Below are 21039 nucleotides of genomic sequence, written 5' to 3' on the forward strand. Positions count from 1 at the left end.
TTCTTCTCTCTCCTGTATCTTACACCCAGCTCCTTCTAGGAACAGATGCCCTTGTCTCATCCATCTTACAGGGGCTTTCAAGCTCTCCAGCCCATGTCCCATTCTACCACTTGCCCTCTGGCTCCCTTCCTTTCAGAGCCTAGATTCAAAAAGCACCGTGCATCCTCTCCCCGCCATGCCCTCTTCAATCCACAGTGACAAGAATTTCTTGCTCACAACTCCTCCAGGAGGCTGAATTCACCAAGGTCACCAAGAACCTCTATTGGCTAAATTCGGGGGCCATGTTTCCGTCCTCATTTTCCTCCAGGTCTCTTCAATGTTGGATGCCGTTACCCACTCCCTTCTCTGGGAGTCTCTCCTCTTCTTTGTTCTTCTACCTTCTCAGACTAGTCGGCCTCAATCTTCTCACCGTGACTCATTTCTCTTTTCCTCCCACTGCACACTCCTCCTGGTGAGTTCATCTACTGCTGAGGCTTTAACTCTCAGGCTGACCATTCTCTCCAGAAGCAGAATTCCTTTCCTCCCAGCTGCCCATGGAGCCTCTCTTGCTGCATCATCGTAATGATGATGATGACTGACACGACTGAGTGCTTCCTGTGGTCCAGGCTGTCCTGGCCCTCTGCGTGGGCGCTTGCCCTCCATGGAATCTCCACTCCTGTGACTGAGGTACCATCACTTCCCAGGAGGCACAGACAAGTTAAGGGACCTGCCCAAGATCACCACAGCTGGTAAGTGGGGGAGTCAGGATTCACACCCAGGCAGTCTGGCTGCACAGCCTGTGGTCAAAACCACTCAACGGCTTCAAAACAGACCTCCTGCTCCTCTGTCAGCCCTGAGCCTATTAAAGAGGCCACCATTCACTCCCTCAGAAAAGCCGGGGTCCTGGGAGTCATCCTCACCTCCCACTTCCTCCTCCTGCCCACATCCAGCCATCACCAACCCTGTCAAGCCCCCACCCCCACCCCAGTACCTTTCAAATCCATTCTTGTTATGGACTGAATGTTCATGTCCCTCTGAAATTCATGTTGAAGTTCTAACCCCCAATAGGATGGTATTAGAAGCTGGGGCCTTTGGGAGGGAATCAGGTTTAGATGCGGTCAAGAGGGTGAGCCCTCATGATGGGATTAATGTCCTTTTAAGAAAAGAAAGGGACACCAGTGCTTCCTCTCTCAGCCATGTGAGGACACAGGGAAAAGAAGGCTTGCACGGGCGGTAGCAAGCCAGGAGGAGGGTTCCCACCAGAACTGGACCATGCTGACACCCTGCTCTCAGAGTTCCAGCCTCCAGAAATGTGAGAAATAAATGTCTGTTGTTCAAGCCACCAGGTGTGAGATGTTGTTATGGCAGCCTGAGCTAAGACAATTTGCTTCCCCCACTCCCAGGGTCCACACACCCCTTTCGTAGTCTGGGCCTTCATCAGATCATGCCAGGATTACTGCCAGAGTTTCCTCTAGTGGGTTGAATTGTTAACACCCCCCTCACACACAAAAAAATCATATGTTGAAGTCCTAACCCCTCAGTACCTCAAAATGTGACTTTATTTGGAAATAGGGTTGTTGCAGATGCAATTAAGATGAGGTTATATGGAATTTAAGAAAAAAATGTCATCAAGAACATAGGGGTAAGACAGGAATAAAGACACAGACCTACTAGAGCATGGACTTGAGGATATGGGGAGGGGGAAGGGTAAGCTGTGACAAAGTGAAAGAGCGGCATGGACATATATACACTACCAAATGTAAGATAGATAGCTAGTGGGAAACAGCCGCATAGCACAGGGAGATCAGCTCGGTTCTTTGTGACCACCTGGAGGGGTGGGATAGGGAGGGTGGGAGGGAGACGCAAAAGGGAGGGGATATGGGAACATATGTATATGTATAACTGATTAAATTTGTAAAATAAAAAAAATAAATAAAATAAAATAAAAAAAAAAAAAAAAAAAAAAAAAAGATGAGGTTATACTGGAGCAGAGTGGGCCCCTCATCCAATATGAGTGGTGTCCTTACTAAAGGGCAGGCACACAGGGAGAATGCATTGTGAAGATTAGAATTATGTTACCACAAGCCAGCAACTACTAGAAGCTGGGAGCGAGGCCTGGAATAGATCCTCTCCTAATGCCTTCAGAGGCAGCATGACTCCTGGATCTCAGACTTCTAGCCTCCATAACAGTGAGACAATAAACTTCTAATGTTCTAAGCCACCCATATTTGGTACTTTGTTACAGCAGCCCTGCCAAACTAATACACTTCCTAACTGGTTGCCCTGCCCACGCCTTGCTCTTACAATCCATCTCCTCACAGCTGCCAGAGGGACAGGCAGCAACATAGACCCAACATTGTCACCCTCCTGCTTGGAAACTCATCGGTGTTCACATCACCCTCAAGTCCAAATTCCGCAGTATGATTTAGCCCGGCTTACTGCTCCAGCACCATCCACTGTTGGCCCCTTCCTCACATGCTGTGCCTCAGCCACCAGCTACATCCTGCATGTGCTATGGTGCTCTTCATACATCAGAGTCTGCAAGGCTATAGAGCTCCCCACTGCTGTGGCCACTTGTTCTCCTGAAAGACACCTGCTCATTGGTCTAGTGTCCCTCCTTTGTGAAACTTGCCAAGACTTCCCTCTCTGGACCCCACTGCAGTGTGCCTATGCCTTTATTCCATGTATTCTAGTTTTTCTCTATGTCTGTTTCCTTGTCTGTAAAGTGGGCTAATAATCGCAATCACCACCAAGGCATTGTTGGAGGAGCCAATGGATTGGTGGTAGCTGGTATCCGAAGACGGCTGCCAACGATCCACAGTTCTGGACAGTCCCCCCTGCAGTGTTGAATCTGGGCAGGCCTGGGACTAAGAGGATGTGGAAGGAGGGTTGCTGTGCTGGTCCCAATCCTAGTCTTTAAGAGGACCAGCAGCTTCTGCTTTCCCCTCTTGGAAGGCATGGCCCTGAGCTGCCATGGAAGAAGTCCTGCTGTCCTGCTGGAGGAGAGGCCACCTGCACAGGTCACTTGAAGAGAGGCCCTGAGACGACATGGAGAGGGAACAAGGACCAGCCATCCCAACATGAGTGTCCCAGTCGAGCCACCAACTGACACCAGGTCCACCTGTTATTTGATTGCAACTGCACAAGACACTCCAAGGAAGACCAGAAGAAGAACTGCCTAGCTCAACTCAGTCATCCTATGGAAGTGTATTAGGTAATTAAGCTACTAAATTTCCAGATGGTCTGTTATACAGCAAAGAATAATTAAAGCAGAGTTAAACAAGTAATATGCTTAGGACTGTAACACAGTAAACACTGAATTGCTGGTTCATTGTCAATTGTCCTAGAATGCTTCTGGCTCCCACGTATGCCCAGCTCTCTGGGGTAGGGGCAGGAGGCCATAGAGGAGAAATCTGGAATCAGGAAAGGCTCCCTGGTGGAAGCAGTTCTTGAACAGGCTTGATTCGTGGGTTGATGCCTTGGTGCTGCATACCGTGCAGCTGGGGTTTACCCTCTTCTGAAGTGGGGTGGAGGCTGGTCTCAAGGTCTCTCCCATCCTCATTGGTCACCATGATGCCCCAAACCCCCCTCTCCAGTTGTATGCTCCTTTACTGACCCCAGCCCACCATATCTACCAGATTTGAGACTTTCTCTCCTGGGGGCCATATTCTGGGTACCTCCAGGCCTGTGGATTCTGCAGGGCATGTGCCAGCCTCCCTCAAATGCTCTGGTACCTTGGACCCAGGGCTGGTTTCTGATGGAGGCATTTTGGTTACTGAGCAAGCTAACTTACTTCATCTCTATTGTTCCTGTCCTGATCAATAATTACCTTAAACGTGAATGGATTAAAGGCTCCAACCAAAAGACACAGGCTTGCTGAATGGATACAAAAACAAGACCCATCTATATGCTGTCTACAAGAGACCCACTTCAGACCTAGGGACAATTACACTGAAAGTGAGGGGATGGAAAAAGATATTCCATGCAAATGGAAATCAAAAGAAATCTGGAGTAGCAATACTCATATCAGATAAAATAGACTTTAAAATAAAGAATGTTACAAGAGACAAGGAAGGACACTACATAGTGATCAAGGGATCAATCCAAGAAGATATAACAATTATAAATATATATGCACCCAACATAAGAGTACCTCAATACATAAGGCAACTGCTAACAGCTATAAAAGAGGAAATCGCCAGTAACACAATAATAGTGGGGGACTTTAACACCTCACTTACACCAATGGACAGATCATCCAAAATGAAAATAAATAAGGAAACAGAAGCTTTAAATGACACAATAGACCAGATAGATTTAATTGATATTTATAGGACATTCCATTCAAAAACAGCAGATTACACTTTCTTCTCAAGTGCACACGGAACATTCTCCAGGAGAGATCACATCTTGGGTCACAAATCAAGCCTCAGTAAATTTAAGAAAATTGAAATCATATCAAGCATCTTTTCTGACCACAATGCTATGAGATTAGAAATTAATTACAGGGGAAAAAATGTTAAAAACACAAACACATGGAGGCTAAACATTATGTTACTAAATAACCAAGAGATCCCTGAAGAAATCAAAGAGGAAATCAAAAAATACCTAGAGACAAAAGACAATGAAAACACGACGATCCAAAGGCTATGGGGTGCAGCAAAAGCAGTTTTAAAAGGGAAGTTTATAGCTATACAAGCCTACCTCAAGAAACAAGAAAAATCTCAAATAAATAATCTAACCTTACACCTAAAGGAACTAGAGAAAGAAGAAAAAACAAAACCCAAAGTTAGCAGAAGGAAAGAAATCATAAAGATCAGAGCAGAAATAAATGAAATAGAAACAAAGAAAACAATAGCAAAGATCAATAAAACTAAAAGCTGGTTCTTTGAGAAGATAAACAAACTTGATAAACCATTAGCCAGACTCATCAAGAAAAAGAGGGTGAGGACTCAAATCAAAAAAATTAGAAATGAAAAAGGAGAAGTTACAACAGACACCGCAGAAATGCAAAGCATCCTAAGAGACTACTACAAGCAACTCTATGCCAATAAAATGGACAACCTGGAAGAAATGAACAAATTCTTAGAAAGGATTACCTTCCAAGACTGAACCAGGAAGAAACAGAAAATATGAACAGACCAATCACAAGTAATGAAATTGAAACTGTGATTAAAAATCTTCCAACAAACAAAAGTCCAGGACCAGATGGCTTCACAGGTGAATACTATCAAACATTTAGAGAAGAGCTAACACCCGTCCTTCTCAAACTCTTCCAAAAAATTACAGAGGAAGGAACACTCCCAAACTCATTCTATGAGGCCACCATCACCCTGATATCAAAACCAGACAAAGATCCTACAAAAAAAGAAAATTATAGACCAATATCCCTGATGAATATAGAGGCAAAAATCCTCAACAAAATACTAGCAAACAGAATCCAACAACATATTAAAAGGATCATACACCATGATCAAGTGGGATTTATCCCAGGGATGCAAGGATTCTTCAATAAATGCAAATCAATCAATGTGATACACCATATTAACAAATTGAAGAGTAAAAACCATATGATCATCTCAATAGATGCAGAAGAAGCTTTTGACAAAATTCAACACCCATTCATGATAAAAACTCTCCAGAAAGTGGGCATAGAGGGAACCTACCTCAACATAATAAAGACCATATAACTCACAGCAATCATCATTCTCAATGGTGAAAAACTGAAAGCATTTCCTCTAAGATCAGGAACGAGACAAGGATGTCCACTCTCACCACTATTATTCAACATAGTTTTGGAAGTCCTAGCCACAGCAATCAGAGAAGAAAAAGAAATAAAAGGAATACAAATTGGAAAAGAAGAAGTAAAACTGTCACTGTTTTCAGATGACATGATACTATACATAGAGAATCCTAAAAGTGCCACCAGAAAACTACTAGAGCTAATCAATGAATTTGGTAAAGTTGCAGGATACAAAATTAATGCACAGAAATCTCTTGCAGTCCTATACACTAATGATGAAAAATTTGAAAGAGAAATTATGGAAACACTCCCATTTACCATTGCAACAAAAAGAATAAAATACCTAGGAATAAACCTACCTAGGGAGACAAAAGACCTGCATGCAGAAAACTATAAGACACGGATGAAAGATATTAAAGGTGATACCAACAGATGGAGAGATATACCATGTTCTTGGATTGGAAGAATCAATATTGTGAAAATGACTATACTACCCAAAGCAATATACAGATTCAATGCAATCCCTATCAAATTACCACTGGCATTTTTTACAGAACTAGAACAATTCATCTTAAAATTTGTATGGATACACAAAAGACCCCGAAGAGCCAAAGCAGCCTTGAGGGAAAAAAACGGAGCTGGAGGAATCAGACTCCCCGACTTCAGACTATACTACAAAGCTACAGTAATCAAGACAATGTGGTACTGGCACAAAAACAGAAACATAGATCAATGGAACAAGATAGAAAGCCCATAGATAAACCCACACACCTATGGTCAACTAACGTATGACAAAGGAGTCAAAGATATACAATGGAGAAAAGACAGTCTTTTCAATAAGTGGTGCTGGGGAAACTGGACAGCTACATGTAAAAGAATGAAATTAGAACACTCCCTAACACCATACACAAAAATAAACTCAAAATGGATTTGAGACCTAAATGTAAGACCAGACACTATAAAACTCTTAGAGGAAAACATAGGAAGGACACTCTTTGACATAAATCACAGCAAGATCTTTTTTGATCCACCTCCTAAAGTAATGGAAATAAAAACAAAAGTAAACAAATGGGACCTAAGGAAACTTAAAGGCTTTTGCACAGCAAGGGAAACCATAAACAAGACGAAAAGACAACCCTCAGAATGGGAGAAAATATTTGCAAACGAATCAACGGACAAAGGATTAATCTCCAAAATATATAAACAGCTCATGCAGCTCAACATTAAAAAAACAAACAACCCAATCCAAAAATGGGCAGAAGAGGTAAACAGAGATTTCTCCAAAGAAGACATACAGATGGCCAAGAAGCACATGAAAAGCTGCTCAACATCACTAATTATTAGAGAAATGCAAATCAAAACTACAATGAGGTATTGCCTCACACCAGTTAGAATTGGCATCATCAGAAAATCTACAAACAACAAATGCTGAAGAGGGTGTGGAGAAAAGGGAACCCTCTTGCACTGTTGGTGGGAATGTAAATTGATACAGCCACTATGGAGAACAGTATGGAGGTTCCTTAAAACACTAAAAATAGAATCACCAAATGATCCAGCAATCCCACTACAGGGCATATACCCAGAGAAAACCATAATTCAAAAAGACACATGCACCCCAATGTTCATTGCAGCACTATTTACAACAGCCAGGTCATGGAAGCAACATAAATGCCCATCAACAGATGAATGGATAAAGAAGAGGTGGTACATGTATACAATGGAATATTACTCAGCCATAAAAAGGAACGAAATTGGGTCATTCGTTGAGACGTGGATGGATCTAGAGACTGTCATACAGGGTGAAGTAAGTCAGAAAGAGAAAAACAAATATCGTATATTAACACATGTGTGTGGAACCTAGAAAAATGGTACAGATGAACCGGTTTGCAGGGCAGAAGTTGAGACACAGATGTAGAGAACAAACGTATGGACACCAAGCGGGGGAAAGCCGCGGGGGGGTGGGGATGGTGGTGTGATGAATTGGGCGATTGGGATTGACATGTATACACTGAAGTGTATAAAACTGATGACTAATAAGAACCTACTGTATAAAAAAGTAAATTAAAAAAAATACAGTGGGGCTTCCCTGGTGGCACAGTGGTTGGGAGTCCGCCTGCCGATGCAGGGGACATGGGTTCGTGCCCCGGTCCGGGAGGATCCCACATGCCGCGGAGCGGCTGGGCCCATGAGCCATGGCCGCTGAGCCTGCGCATCCAGAGCCTGTGCTCCGCAACGGGAGAGGCCACAACAGTGAGAGGCCCGCAAATAAAAAACAAAAAACAAACAAACAAAAAATACAGTGACATTGTATTCTATGTATCATTATGCAGCTAGCTTTTCCATTCAACATTGCATTCTTAAGCTCTGATACGTACAACTTTGGTTCCTTCACTTGAAGTGCTGTATAACATTCCACTGGAAGAACATGCCACCTGTTAGGGATTTGCTCCCTTTTGGCAAACACTCAGGGTGTTTCCCATTTTTCACTATTACAAACAGCACTGCGATGGACATCCTGGTCACCATTCCTAGTGCACCTACGTGCATGTCTAGGGCTCACCCATGTGCCATGGGTGGGCCACAGGCAGTGGAGATTCTGGTCCCCGAAGCCCAGGGCCTGGGTGCCTCCTCCCTTTACCTAGAGAACTCATAAATATTATCACTTTCTCTATAAGCACTGGAGAAAGTGAAAGAAGTGCCATAATTGCACATTTTTAACTTTACTGCATCTTTTTCTTTTTTAATCAAGAATTTACTTCCTTTATAACTTTACTGCTTCTCTTTCCTTGTGTGTGTGTCTGTGTGTGTGTGTGTCTGTCTGGTGGGAGGCAGAGAATGCCCTCGGATGAGGTTTCTGTGGCCCTTGTCCCTGTTTGTTCTCATAATGCTTTGTCCTTACCCTTTTCCTTTGCATCCTGGGAATGCCTCTCCATCGGGTCCTTTGTACCTCTCATTTGATTTTTGTACTTTCAGGTCTACTATTTATTGCAACCAATGCAAATTGTAACTCAGCTCCTGTATTTTTTGTTTACCATTGTCTCCTCCCATGAATTGCCCTCATTTAATAGAAGCTGTATTCTCTTGTACCTTTTATAGAGCCTAAAGTACAAATATTCTAACTTTGCTGGTAAAATCTATTGCTGAGGAAGGTTATACTCTGAGTCACATATTCATTTGACATATTTATTGAGCATCTCCATGTGTCTTGTGAGGTGCTAGAGCGACAGTGATTATAAGATACAGCCCCTGCCCTCTCGTCCTCCTTTCCCCTTGGCTGCATCTTTTTTCATAGGTCCATTTTCTTTTCCTGGTGACTCTTCCTCTAATGAAGAGTTCTTTCTATGGGGCTTTGTTGGATGCATGGATTGTCCCAGCTCCCACTTAGGGCCCCCAGACCCAGAAGGAATCTTCCTCACAGATCTAAGGTGGAAGATATTGGGCTATGTGGTACCCAGCCAAGCCCTAGCCAATATTCTCCACGTGCTGGTTGCCCTTCTGGGTGTGAGACCCTGTTCTAGTTCTCCAGGCAACATGGCGCACGAGGCTTCGGGTAGCTCTTCGCAAGAGAGTCAGTTTCTGAGACCCATCTTTGCTGCCAGCAGGGTCCAAATGATTCTAAAGGGGCCTCCACTGCCAGAGGCTCTCGAGCATCACCTTGGAGGGAGGACAGCAAAGGCTAGTCATAAAAACCCCATCCGGGCCCTCACTAATGGCGTCTTAGCCTGGGTCCTTGCTAGAAGCTGCTACAAGAGCTGCCTCAAGTACAGGCTTAGTTTCTTTTTTTCTTTTTTTTTTTTTTTTTGCGGTACGCGGGCCTCTCACTGTTGTGGCCTCTCCCGTTGCGGAGCACAGGCTCCGGACGTGCAGGCTCAGCAGCCATGGCTCACGGGCCCAGCCGCTCCACGGCATGTGGGATCTTCCTGGACCAGGGCACGAGCCCGTGTCCCCTGCATGGGCAGGCGGACTCTTAACCACTGCGCCACCAGGGAAGCCCGAGGCTTAGTTTCTTAAGTTGATGCAGACATTTTTCTATTTGCAGCGATTTCACTGGGGTTTTCACTGGATACTGGAAGGAGGAGGGGCAGCCATGGCATGTTCACTTTGGCAGATGGAGGAAAGGAGCAGGGAGAAGGAGGGGGCGGTACAGCCACGACAGGGCAACAGGTGGCATTGCATGGCCACCCCCTGAGCCACCACACCTGGAAACCCTTAGATGCTCCTCTGGAGAGGAGGCGAGAGAGGCCCGCTGGGGGACAAAGATTTGACCAGGCTGACAGCCTGCAGAGAAGGGCAACACGCCAAGCCTGGCCCTCTGGGGTTCACATGTGGGTTACAAGGGGCCCACTGAGTCCCGGAGCCCCGCCCAGCACAGGCGCCCCGTGCTCCGGGCCACTTCCGTTCCCTCCGCCGGCGCCTGCTCACTGAGCACCCACCACGCTCCACCACCAGCGCTGAGTGCCGGGGAGACAGCAGTGCTCGGAGCAGGCAAAACCCCGCCTGTCAGTGGCTCAGTGGGCGAGACGGATAACAGCAAAACAAATCAGGAAAATATTATAGATATTACGTGCGGTGGCCGCTATGTTACGATGGTTGCTCATCCACACGGCTGCTCAGGCCTGCTCAGGGCCGGGGCAAGGGCTTGGGGCAGGGCTGGCTGCGGAGCCCTCACAGAGCAACAAGTGGACCTGCATGGCTTCCTGTCAGCCCACGGCGACACGCCGGGCAGAGGTGCTTATCCTCTTTCCAGGGCCAGAAGCTGCCCTCCAGGGCCCAGCTGCCCCACTGCTCCGCCACCCTCCCAGCCTCATTCGAGGCCCCTCTGCGGCTGCCCGAAGGCCGAGGCCTCCCTCTGGTGGTCGCACGATGCTGGGGGCTGAGGCTGTGACGGCTGAGCAGGGTAGCGGGCTTTCACCCCGGGCTCCTGCTTGAGGCGGGCGAGGAGGCGGCACTGGACCAACAGGTGACCCCGACAGGATGTGGGCAGAGCGCTTCAAATCCTGGTTCTTCCCTCTATTCCACGAATCGACCTAAGCCCCAGTTTCCTCACTCGCAAAACGGGAGTAAAGCACCTGCCTCACTGCTGTGACGACGAACGAGGATGAAGACTAGAATGTGCTAAGTAAGCATGGTGTACCTCCGCCCTCCACACACACGCACACCACACAGCCACCTAGGGACAGTCAATAATAGTAACCTACTGTTAGTATCCAGCCTCCGTTTCCCAGTTAACGATCACTTCTTGAGTGCCTACTATATGCAGATACCTATAGTATTTTAGCCTCACCTTCTGGCCCGCTCCTTGGGGTACGGTCTGAAGGGCACACTCCGCCGGCAGCCACAGCGCCAGCCCGGGCTCTGGTCGGGGTGGGGCGGGGGTGAGGGGTGGAGTTTGCGTTCTAGGCGCCAAGCCGCGGGCCGGCAGCGCCACCTAGTGGCAATATGCAGCCATGCCAGAAGACGTGCTTTTTGCCTTCCTGGGCTCTCAGGATTGCAAATCAGGCTCCCTCCAAGGGCTCAGACTGTGGGAAGCCAGCGCCAGGAACCAGCAGCCCCATATTACTGTGCACGTCCCAGGCCCCAGGCGGATGGTAGGCAGGGCAGGGGCTTGGAAGGAACCAGGTTCTGGGGTTGCTGGTGGAGCCACTTGGTATACAATTTACTAGTCTGGCCTCAGTTTTCTCCACTGCAAAATAGGTAATCATAAAAATAAGTCTTTCCACACACAGAATTGAAGTGAAACTCAAAGGAGATGGGGAAAGGGAATGTGGAAGAGTTGAGAGCTGGATCTTTGTCATGAGATGATAGGTAGAACCGTGCGAGCTAAGAATGAACTGGGTAAGCCCTGCTGACAGGAACAAGGGTCACGGATGAGGCCAGAATGGTAGGTAGGACCTCCAACGCCAGGCTAGCACGTGGGGGAGCAAGGGCTTTGGAGTCAGACATGTTCTCAAATCCTGGCAGTACCACTTACTAGATGGGGGACCCTAGGCACGTTCCTCAACCCTTCTGATCCCAGTTCCCTTTTCTATAACATGGTTATTATGGACTATCATTATAGGTAAAAACAGATGAGCATGGAGCTGGTGCACAACAAGCATGAAAAAGGGGGGCAGCTGTTACCTGATTGATTCTGTGGGACAGCGGAGAGAGGTCACCCAAAGAAGGGGTCATCTTCTCAAAGACGGGTGGGGGAGGGATAAATTAGGAGGTTAGGATGAACATACACACACTACTATATATAAAATAGATAACCAACAAGGAGCTACTGTACTGCACAGGAAACTCTACCCAATATTTTGTAATAACTTATAGGGGAAAAGAATATATTTATATTATATTACCAATATATTATCAGTTATAGATACGTAACTGTTCTGTATACCTGAAACACAACATTGTAAATCAACTATACTTTAATAAATAAATATAGATATATAGATATATATACACACACATAGAAAAAAAAGGAAATGCAAAGTAAGACCACAACGATTTATCACCACACACCCATTAGAATGACCAAAATTTAAGAGACTGGCCATACCAAATACTGGCAAGGATGTAGAGGAAGAGGGACTCTACACTACTGGTCAGGATATAAAATCATGCAACCACTTTGGAAAATACTTTGGCAGTTTCTTATAACATAAACCTAAACATACACTTACCATATGATCCAGCTATTCCACTCCTAGATATTTATCCAAGGGAAATGAAAGTATATATCTGTACAAAGACAGGTACACGGATGGTCATAGCAACTTTATTTGTATTAAAAACAACCAAAAAACCTGGAAACAACACAAATGTCCATCACTAGGTGAACAGATAAACTATGGCAAAGCCATACAAAGGAATACTACTCAGCAATACAAAGGAATGGACTACTGATCTGTGCTAGGAAATGAATGAAACTCAAAGTAATTACGTTAAGCAAAAAACGGCAGGCAAAAAGAAGAGTCCATGCTGTATGAATCCACTTATATAAAATTTTGGAAAATATAATGTATAGAGACAGAAAGCAGATCCATGGTCACCTGGAGATGGGTTAGCGGGTGGTGAGAAGGGCTATAAAGAAGGAATCCCCAAGGGGCAAGAGGAAATTTCTTTAGTATGGTGGGGTTGTTCATTATCTCTATCATGATGATGGTTTGACTAGTGATATATTTGCCACGTTAAATATGTGTGGTTTATTTTAGGTTGCATATACCGCAATATACTGTTAAAACAAAGTTTGGAGAATACTATTTGGAATTTTTATTAGTACTGGTTAGTACCCAGTCTTCCTTAATGCATTTTATTGTTTTGTTTTTCTTATAAATATATGAGAACCAAAAAAGTCCAAAATTGAAGCCTACAAATCTCCCCCAGCTTCACAAATACTGTGGGCTGCACTGATATCATCATTTTCTGTGTGTGCCACGGTGAGGGAAAATGACTCACTCTGAGGGTCATTCTTCCATCCTTGTGTGACAAGGGGTCAGGATGATGTAACTGCTTTTGAAGCACAAAGGGTGCAAAGCAGGGGCATCCCAACCACAGGACTGAGAAAGTCCTCTCCATGGGTTCCGTTTGTTTTCTGGAGAGGTGAGTGGCTGAGGTTTGGAAAAAAAAAAAAAAAGAAGAGCTAAGTGTCCACGGCACTCAGCCTCCTGTGGGCACCAACCTGTGATCCCTGGTGCACAGAAGCAGCAGTGGGAGGTAGAGGGGTGTTGATGAGTGGTGGTGAGAAGAGGGAGGACAAGGGGACCAGAGGTTTCCAGGTTCCAGGGTAATGTGACTTTGGATAAGCAGACTCAGTGCAGTCCCAACCCCTTCGGTGCCTCTGCCATCTTGCTACCCCAAAGGCAGCTGCCACACCCTCTGAGCACAGAGAGAATCCTCAGTGAACAGCCAGAGCCAGAGTGCCACGAGGCCACCAGCCAGACACAGAGTTTGACCTGGCCTTGAATGCACTGGTCAAAATGGGGACCAGGAAGAGGCTCCAGCAGTGGCTGCAATGGCCACCCCATGGGGACAGCTACAGTAACAGCCATCCCAGGTTTTGCACGCTTTGTACCATGTGTCCATATGAGGCAACAGAATCAGTAGAGCAGAGGGGCTGCGTGCCAGGGAGATTCTACCCAGGTTCACATCATAGCTTTGACTTACCAGCCGTGTGCTTTGGGCAAGTTACTAAACCACAATATGCCTCAGTTTCTCCATCAATAAAATGGAGATAACAGAATTTACCACATACAGTTGTAAGGATTAAAGGAGTTAATATCTATGTTTAAACAAGTTCCTGAGACCGAGTGTGCTCACTGATGTGCTTGCTATTGTTGCATTATTCTATCCTTTAAAAAAAAAAAATCCCTCTTCTGCCCTTTTCTACACATCAGACAATGCAGCCTTGTACATATGGCCAACCAAGCATCCTACCTCTTGTGGGTGTGATGGGCAGTTCCTTTAACACTCTTAAATTGAATTCTTCAGGTTTGGGGCTCATGCTGTTTATTTCTATTGCCCTGGCTACTAAGAACCTCACAGCAAATCTAGAACTCAAGTCTTGGGGCAGGAAGGCTTGGGTGGACTGATCCACACAGGTCCTGCCGTCTCCAGCAGGGGGTGACCAGCACCATCCTTTGCTAGGCAGTGAGGACTGTCCAGTCCCACCCCAGGCCCTGGAACCATGGGCTGTTTACAGTCTGAGAGTCACTCCAGTTCTATAGCCCAGAGGTCGAGGGCGGATCTGTGGGCACTGCTCCTTCCCGGACCCCTGACTTTCCTAGTTCCCATCTGCCCCACTTCCCGGAAGAGAAGACTCTTGCCACTGTGGCTTGGCCTCAGTTTCCCAGTCTGTAAAATAGGTTGTCATCTCTGCCTCTTTCCCTGAGGTTTCCTGGCAGGAAGGATGGGCACAGGAGGCTCCAGGCCCAGTCCACAAACCAAAGGATGAGAGAGGCCATTCCAAGCTGGGAACAGGCAGCCTCGGTTGATCCTCCTGGGCCTCAGTGTCCCAAACTGTCCCAAATCTTGGTCTCAGGGTGGCTCCCCTTCAATCTTTGCACCAACAAGGGGTTTCCAAGCCCAACTTGAGGTCTTCCTCACTCTCGACCCAAACAGCACAAACAAAAAAACAGAAAAAAAAAATCATGTCTTTATTGTCTGATTAATAAACTGGCTTGGAGGGGGGAGAGGAATGGGGGGAACAGCCAGCTTTGATTAGTCGGAAACTCCTGTTAACTGTGTACAAAATGAATGTTATAAAAATCAGGTACAAAACAGGGTCAACAAAGCAGCAGCCCTGGGGAGGTCTCAAGGTACCCGGGAGGCTGAGAAACGGACCCAGCGTGGCCTCAGGGTGAGGCCGAAGGACGGGGCCCCGGGGTCTGCACCCCACCCCTCTGCTCCCTCCCCTCAGGGCACACATGCTCTCCTCCCTCCCCAATTACAAATCACTACAAAACTGCCCTCAAAGGGACACAAACACCAAGGCCAAGGCACTACCAGAAATGAAATGGGTCCAGAGCCCAGCGTCAAGCTCCCCCTTCCCCAGCAGCCGGAGCCTGGAGGAGGGGTGCCCTGTTCCCCATGCCCAGCAGGGTGGGCACGCACAGAATTCCGCAGCTGGGGAGGGGCTCCGCCCCCCAGACAGGCGGTGGCCCGGGAGCCCTGAGCAAACACAGCCGGGGCTTTGGGCTTTGGTCAGTGCCGAATGTGGAGGGAGGGGCCGCAGTCCTATCTGGCCCCCACGACGTGGCCTGCGCAGAGCTGTCCTGTCACGGTCCTTCTGGAGCTGCCGCCCCAGGCCACGGCCCTAAATGGGGTAGCACATGCAGCACCCCGTGCCGGCTGCCTCCACGCTGGGTTTGGTGCCGGGTCCCAGGAGCCCATCGGTGACAGAGTGCTCCGTGATGATGTCCTCCACTCGGGTGATGTACAGGAATGTCAGCAGGACCCCCAGGAACTGAGGAGAAGAGGCAGGGCGGGTGAGAGCCTGCTGGCCACCTGGGTGGCCCTCTCCGGCAGTCCCTAGCCCCCACTACCTCAATGGCCCCAGCCCGGGCCCTCCTCTGCGCCTGCCAGGATATCCCAGAGACCCTCCATTCTGCGATTCCTATTGCCCCCCAGCTATGCCGCTCACTTTCTAGGCCATTCACCCCCTCCTTCCAGCCCTCCAGCCCTCCCAGGGTGAGCCCAGGTGGCTGGTCCAAGAGCCCTCTTCACCCCAGCCCTTTGTGCCTACTCTGCACTCTGTAATCACCAAGCCACACATCACCTGAAGCCACAGCCTGCCCACACCATCCCCACCTCTAGCCCCCCTCCCTGGTGGCGGGGGACCAGCACACCTGGGGGAGCAGGATGCCTAGCAGGAGAGCCGCCATGATGGTGTAGTTGTCCATGAACCAGATGAGCACGGCGTTGGTGCAGCCCCGCACGTAGATGACATGCTGTACGCTGAGGCGCTGCCGGGGAGGAGCCTGGCTGAGCACTCGCCTGGGAGCCCTGGTCCCAACTCTGCCACGCACCCCAGGTCCAGGCGAGTCCCTCAGCCTCTCTGGGCCTCAGTTTCTCGTATACAGTGTGATGAGAAGGTGGCTCTAGATCACTGGGTCTCAGCAGGCGGTACCGTTCCCTAGAGAGCACTGCGGACATTGTGGTGGCACTTCTAGTTATCACTGTGATTGGGGTTGTGGGCTGAGGGACTGTAGAGCTCAGGGCAATCCCACTCCATGGACAACTTCCCGGACTACCTGCCTCTTAGATGTCCCGTGAAAACCCATCCATAATTATCTGAGCCCAAAGCCTAACTCCAGGGACATAAAAACCAAAGTGTTTTCTGCATGTTTTTACTATGCACTGAATTCTGTAGAAAGAATATTAGATAAAGTAAGGAATAATTATACTTTATTTTGTTTGCAACTTTATGAAGAATTGTTCACCATTTTGAAAAACCGTATCGATGGCAAAACTATGCCCATGGTAATGCAAGTTGTCCACACAACACCCCACCCAAGTATCAGAAGCCCCTGGCAGTGTAAACACCCAACCACTTCGCTTTTTCTGTCTAGTGCCTGAGCATGTACATGTTGAAATATGGTATATGGTTGTAAATTGTTTTATCTTATTTCTCCTTTTATCTCAAATCATTATGTTGCTTGTTTTGGAATTACGTGTGTAGGTAGGTTATATTATCTGTGAATTTCACTTTGGAATAATAAATAGGGCATTACCAAGTGTTTAGTATAAAAACTGGCCATTGGGTTTGATGGTTGGAGAACCACTGCTGGTCTGTGGCTCTGCATGTTAAATGTGTGTCAGAATCACCTGCTGACGCCACCCCAAGAATGCCCGTTTCTAAGAAGTTCCCGGGTCGGGGGGGTTGGGGGAAGGCCCTGCTGTTGCTGCTGGTCTGGGGACCTCACTTTGAGAACCACTGCTCAGAGGCATCTCAAGTCGTCACTGTTTTTAGCTCCCTTCTCAGCACCACCCCAGCTTGTCTCCAAGTCCAGGAGAAATGCCCAGGAAGCTGAGCCAGGAGGGACCTTCCAGAGGCTCTCTTCCCCAAGGGACTCCTGGGTCCCAGGCTGAGGAAGCCAGTGTGCGTCGTCTGCAAATGGGCAGCTCCAAGGGCAGAGGAAAGCTGGTGCTGAGCGCAGCCGGGCACATGGACATGCTGGGGGCACTGGCAAGGGCACGGTGGCCTCGGTGGCCTCACACATTAGGTGCTTGGCACACCCTGGCAGCCAGCCTTTCCCAGCCTGGGGGGATTCTTGGCTCCCCGAGTGCTCCTGTTCTGGGTAGGGCAGAAAACCTGGGCAGTCCCTGGCTCCTTTTCACAGCCAGGAATGTTGGGAAATCTCAGGAGCCAGGAGCCTCACCCCTGGTCGCCCCTCTGATCACCCTGGAGATGGGACAGGAAGGGCAACCTTTCTGGAGGAAAGAGATTTCAAAGACGTTACCTCCTTGTCAATAGTTCTGTAGCCACACATGGTGTTGACAACTTCTGTCTGAAACAGAAATGTGTATTAGCTAACACTTACATAGTGTTTACTGTAGAAGACATTTATTCCCCCTGTCCCCCATTTTATAGTGCACAGAGAGTTGCACTGTCCAGTATGGATGGAGCTGAGATTCCCACCACGGCAGCCTGGCTCAAGTCTGCATCTTAACCTCCCGCCTCCAAGAAATGCACAGGAAGGACAGGTGGGAAGGCCAGTTCCGTGGTGCTTCAGTGGGAGGCCCACTGCTCCATCCGCGGCAGCCCAGGAACCCAGAGGAAAGGACACTGCCCCAGACTCCCCCACTGCAGCTTCTCCAGAGCCCAAGCTTTGCTGATATGGTTATGCGTTGTCTGAGGTCAGGTCTGGGCCACTCCCACTACGCTGGCTCTTATGAAAGAAAATCCCAGACCACAGCCAGGGCCCTGGCCAGCTGGGGTTTACCTGAGGGCAAAGCCAGGCCTCTGACCACACTTCCCTGCTCCTGCAGACAGCCACCCACCAGTGGAAGGGCCACCCAGGTTTCCTTCCTGGGAAGAGAGCTGCTCTCAGGAACTCCCAGCGGCTGACTAATCTAGGCACACGGGAAGCTGTGGTCGGCCCTAGACCCATCAAATCTCTTCCCAGCAGACCTATATCACAGGACTGGCAGGGGCACTTCCCATCACTGCCTGAGCCCTTGTGTAGTTTCCTCTATTTTCTAGAAGGTGAGAGAAAGCTCGATGTCCCGGTCCCATCCCTTCACATCTAAGTGAAAGCTGCTGTGGGACCAGGATGCCACAGGTTCCAGCAGTAATGCAGGACAGCAGAGTGGCCAGTGTGGTCTCTGGCATCACGTCACCTGGTCCAGGTCCTGCTCTGCCACTTAGGAGCTCTGTGACCAACCTTAGGTGGGCTGCTGAGGGACTGGCACATGCAGGTACTCAATAAGGATTTGTGAATGAATGAATGAATAGCTTCCCTGGTCTCTTCCCTAAAGCAATGGTGATCTAAGAATGTACCCCACGGGGCTGTTTTGAATATAAAGTGAGATATACACATAAAGGGCTTATCCCAGGGCTGGGCACATGGCAGAACACAGACACGCTGGCTGGAGTGACTTTGGACATGATCCCAGCCCCTGGAAGGCAAGGAGCGCTGTCTACTCTCTTTCCAAAAGAGTGGGTTGAACCTCAGGCGTCATCTAGATCAGTCTAAATGTCAGGGCCTGATGTGTGGGCAAAATAACCTCTCTCAGTCTAGACTGTCCCCCAGGAGCCCTCAGACCCCAAAACACCGAGCATCCACTTCATGTCAGTCAGCATTTGTGGCCCCCCAGGCCAAGAACATGACCCCCAGGGAGAAGGTCAGGCCTGGGGAGCAAGTGCACGAGGGCATGATGGGAACAGGTGCTTCCTACCTCATTTGTTCATTCATTCAGTCATTACTGGACAAATACTGAGCACTCATTATGTACCATTCTCTGTTCTAGGCGTTGGGAATACAGAAGAACAAAAAATGGTCCTTGCCTTCATGGACCTTTTATTCTAGGGAGGGAGATAGACAATGAACATAATAAATAAGTAAACTATATGATATGTAAAAAGGTGACAAGAATAAACTTACTCTTCACTGTGCTTCCAGCCCTGGAGGTAGAACCACAGCTCCTGCCCCTCAGGGAACAGACATGCAGCAGCAGAGGCCTCCCTAACCCTAGAGCCCAAAACTCTTCTCTAGGCCCCAGGGTGACTCACCTAGATATCTATGCAAACATTAATTCTGGGTGGTTTTTTAATGAGATTAACATTTTTTGTTTTTGTTTTAATTAATTAATTTATTTATTTTTGCCTGCGTTGGGTATTCGTTGCTGCATGCAGGCTTTCTCTAGTTGCGGTGAGTGGGGGCTACTCTTCGTTGCAGTGCGCGGGCTTCTCACTGAGGTGGCTTCTCTTGTTGTGGAGCACGGGCTCTAGGCACTTGGGCTCCAGTAGTAGGTGTGGCTCATGGGCTCTAGAGTGCAGGCTCAGCAGTTGTGGCACACAGGTTTAGTTGCTCTGCAGCATGTGGGATCTTCGCAGACCAGGGCTCGAACCTGTGTCCCCTGCACTGGCAGGCGGATTCTTAACCACTGCGCCACCAGGGAAGCCCCCAATGAGATTAACATTTAAATCAGTAGCCTGAGTAAAGCAGATTGCCCTCCCTAACGTGGGTGGGCCTCATCCAATCAGTCGATGGCCTGAATAGAACAAAAGGGCTGCCCTTCCCCCACGTACAGGAGAATTCTTCCTGCCTGACTTCAAACCTGAACTGAAACACTGGGTCTTCCTGGGCCTTGAGCCTGGCAGCCTTAAAACAGGAACTACATCATCAGCTCTCCTGGTTCTCAGGCCTATGGACTCAGACTGGAACTAAACCATTGGCTCTCCTGGGGCTCTCGCTTGCTGACTCTCCCTGCAGATCTTGGGATTTGCCTGCCTCCATAATTCTGTGAGCCAGTTTCCTATAATAAATCTCTTTACACACACACACACATCCTATTGGTTCTGTTTCTCTGCTGAACAAGCCCGCAAGTCCCTTCCAGGTGGGACACTCCTCATGTAATGCCTGGTGCATGTGGAGGGTATGAAGACCTGTTCCCCTTGCCCCAATATGGGACAACTCTGAAGGATCATCCCAGGACATTCCCGGAGAGGCAGCTGAGGCCCCCACTGAGCCTGCATCATTGCTCAACCTCTCCCTCTGCCCAGCCCAGTTTCTGTCACCTCCCTTACAGGTGTCAATCTTGAGCACACCTCCGACTAAGCCTCCTGCTCACTAACCAGCATGTCAGAGCCCACTTCCCGGACAGCCTTAGCTGTGACACCTGGACCACTGCACTAGCCCCTAACCAGACTCCCCACATCACCTCTGTTCCCACAGCAGACAGGGTGGTCCTGGTAAAGCCTAAGTAAGATCTGCTACTCAGCTACTAAAGCCCTGTCACTTGACTGCTTGTCACTCAAGGGAACCTAAGTCCTAACCATGGCCATCAGGGCACCCATGACCTCCCTGACTTTGTCTGCCACTCTCCTCCCCCACACTCACTCTGCTCCAGCCACACTGGTCTCTGCACTGTTTCTCAAACTCTCCAGGGCAACTCCCACCTCAGGGTCTTTGCACTTGCTGTTCTCTCTGCCAGGAATTCCCATCCCCAGATACACATGGCTCACTCCCTCACTTCCTTCAGGGTTTTACTGAGAACCTACCTTCTCAGTAACTAAAATTGCAATCCTCCATGCCCCTGCTTTATTTTTCTCCTTAGCATTTATCATCTTCTAGCATACTATCTCTTTTACTTATTTATTTTTCTTGTCA

The 21039-nt window shown here is 48.2% G+C and overlaps 1 protein-coding gene across 2 annotated transcripts in view; it reads right to left on the bottom strand.

The window, feature by feature from the left end:
- Positions 1-14861: 14861 nt before the first annotated feature.
- TSPAN15 (tetraspanin 15) overlaps positions 14862-21039 on the bottom strand; it is a 50190-nt gene continuing 44012 nt past the window's right edge. The window contains exons 6-8 of one of the 2 annotated variants that reach the window (XM_060112712.1): positions 17668-17715; positions 16054-16170; positions 14862-15671 (exon numbers count right to left, since the gene is read on the bottom strand). In XM_060112712.1, coding sequence (XP_059968695.1) covers positions 15522-15671; positions 16054-16170; positions 17668-17715 — 315 coding nt within the window. In that variant the 3' untranslated portion in view covers positions 14862-15521. The remainder of the gene's footprint in view (positions 15672-16053; positions 16171-17667; positions 17716-21039) is intronic. The other variant, XM_060112722.1, reaches the window with a different exon arrangement.

Source organism: Mesoplodon densirostris, chromosome 1 (genome assembly GCF_025265405.1).
Source record: "Mesoplodon densirostris isolate mMesDen1 chromosome 1, mMesDen1 primary haplotype, whole genome shotgun sequence".
Lineage (NCBI taxonomy): Eukaryota > Metazoa > Chordata > Mammalia > Artiodactyla > Ziphiidae > Mesoplodon > Mesoplodon densirostris.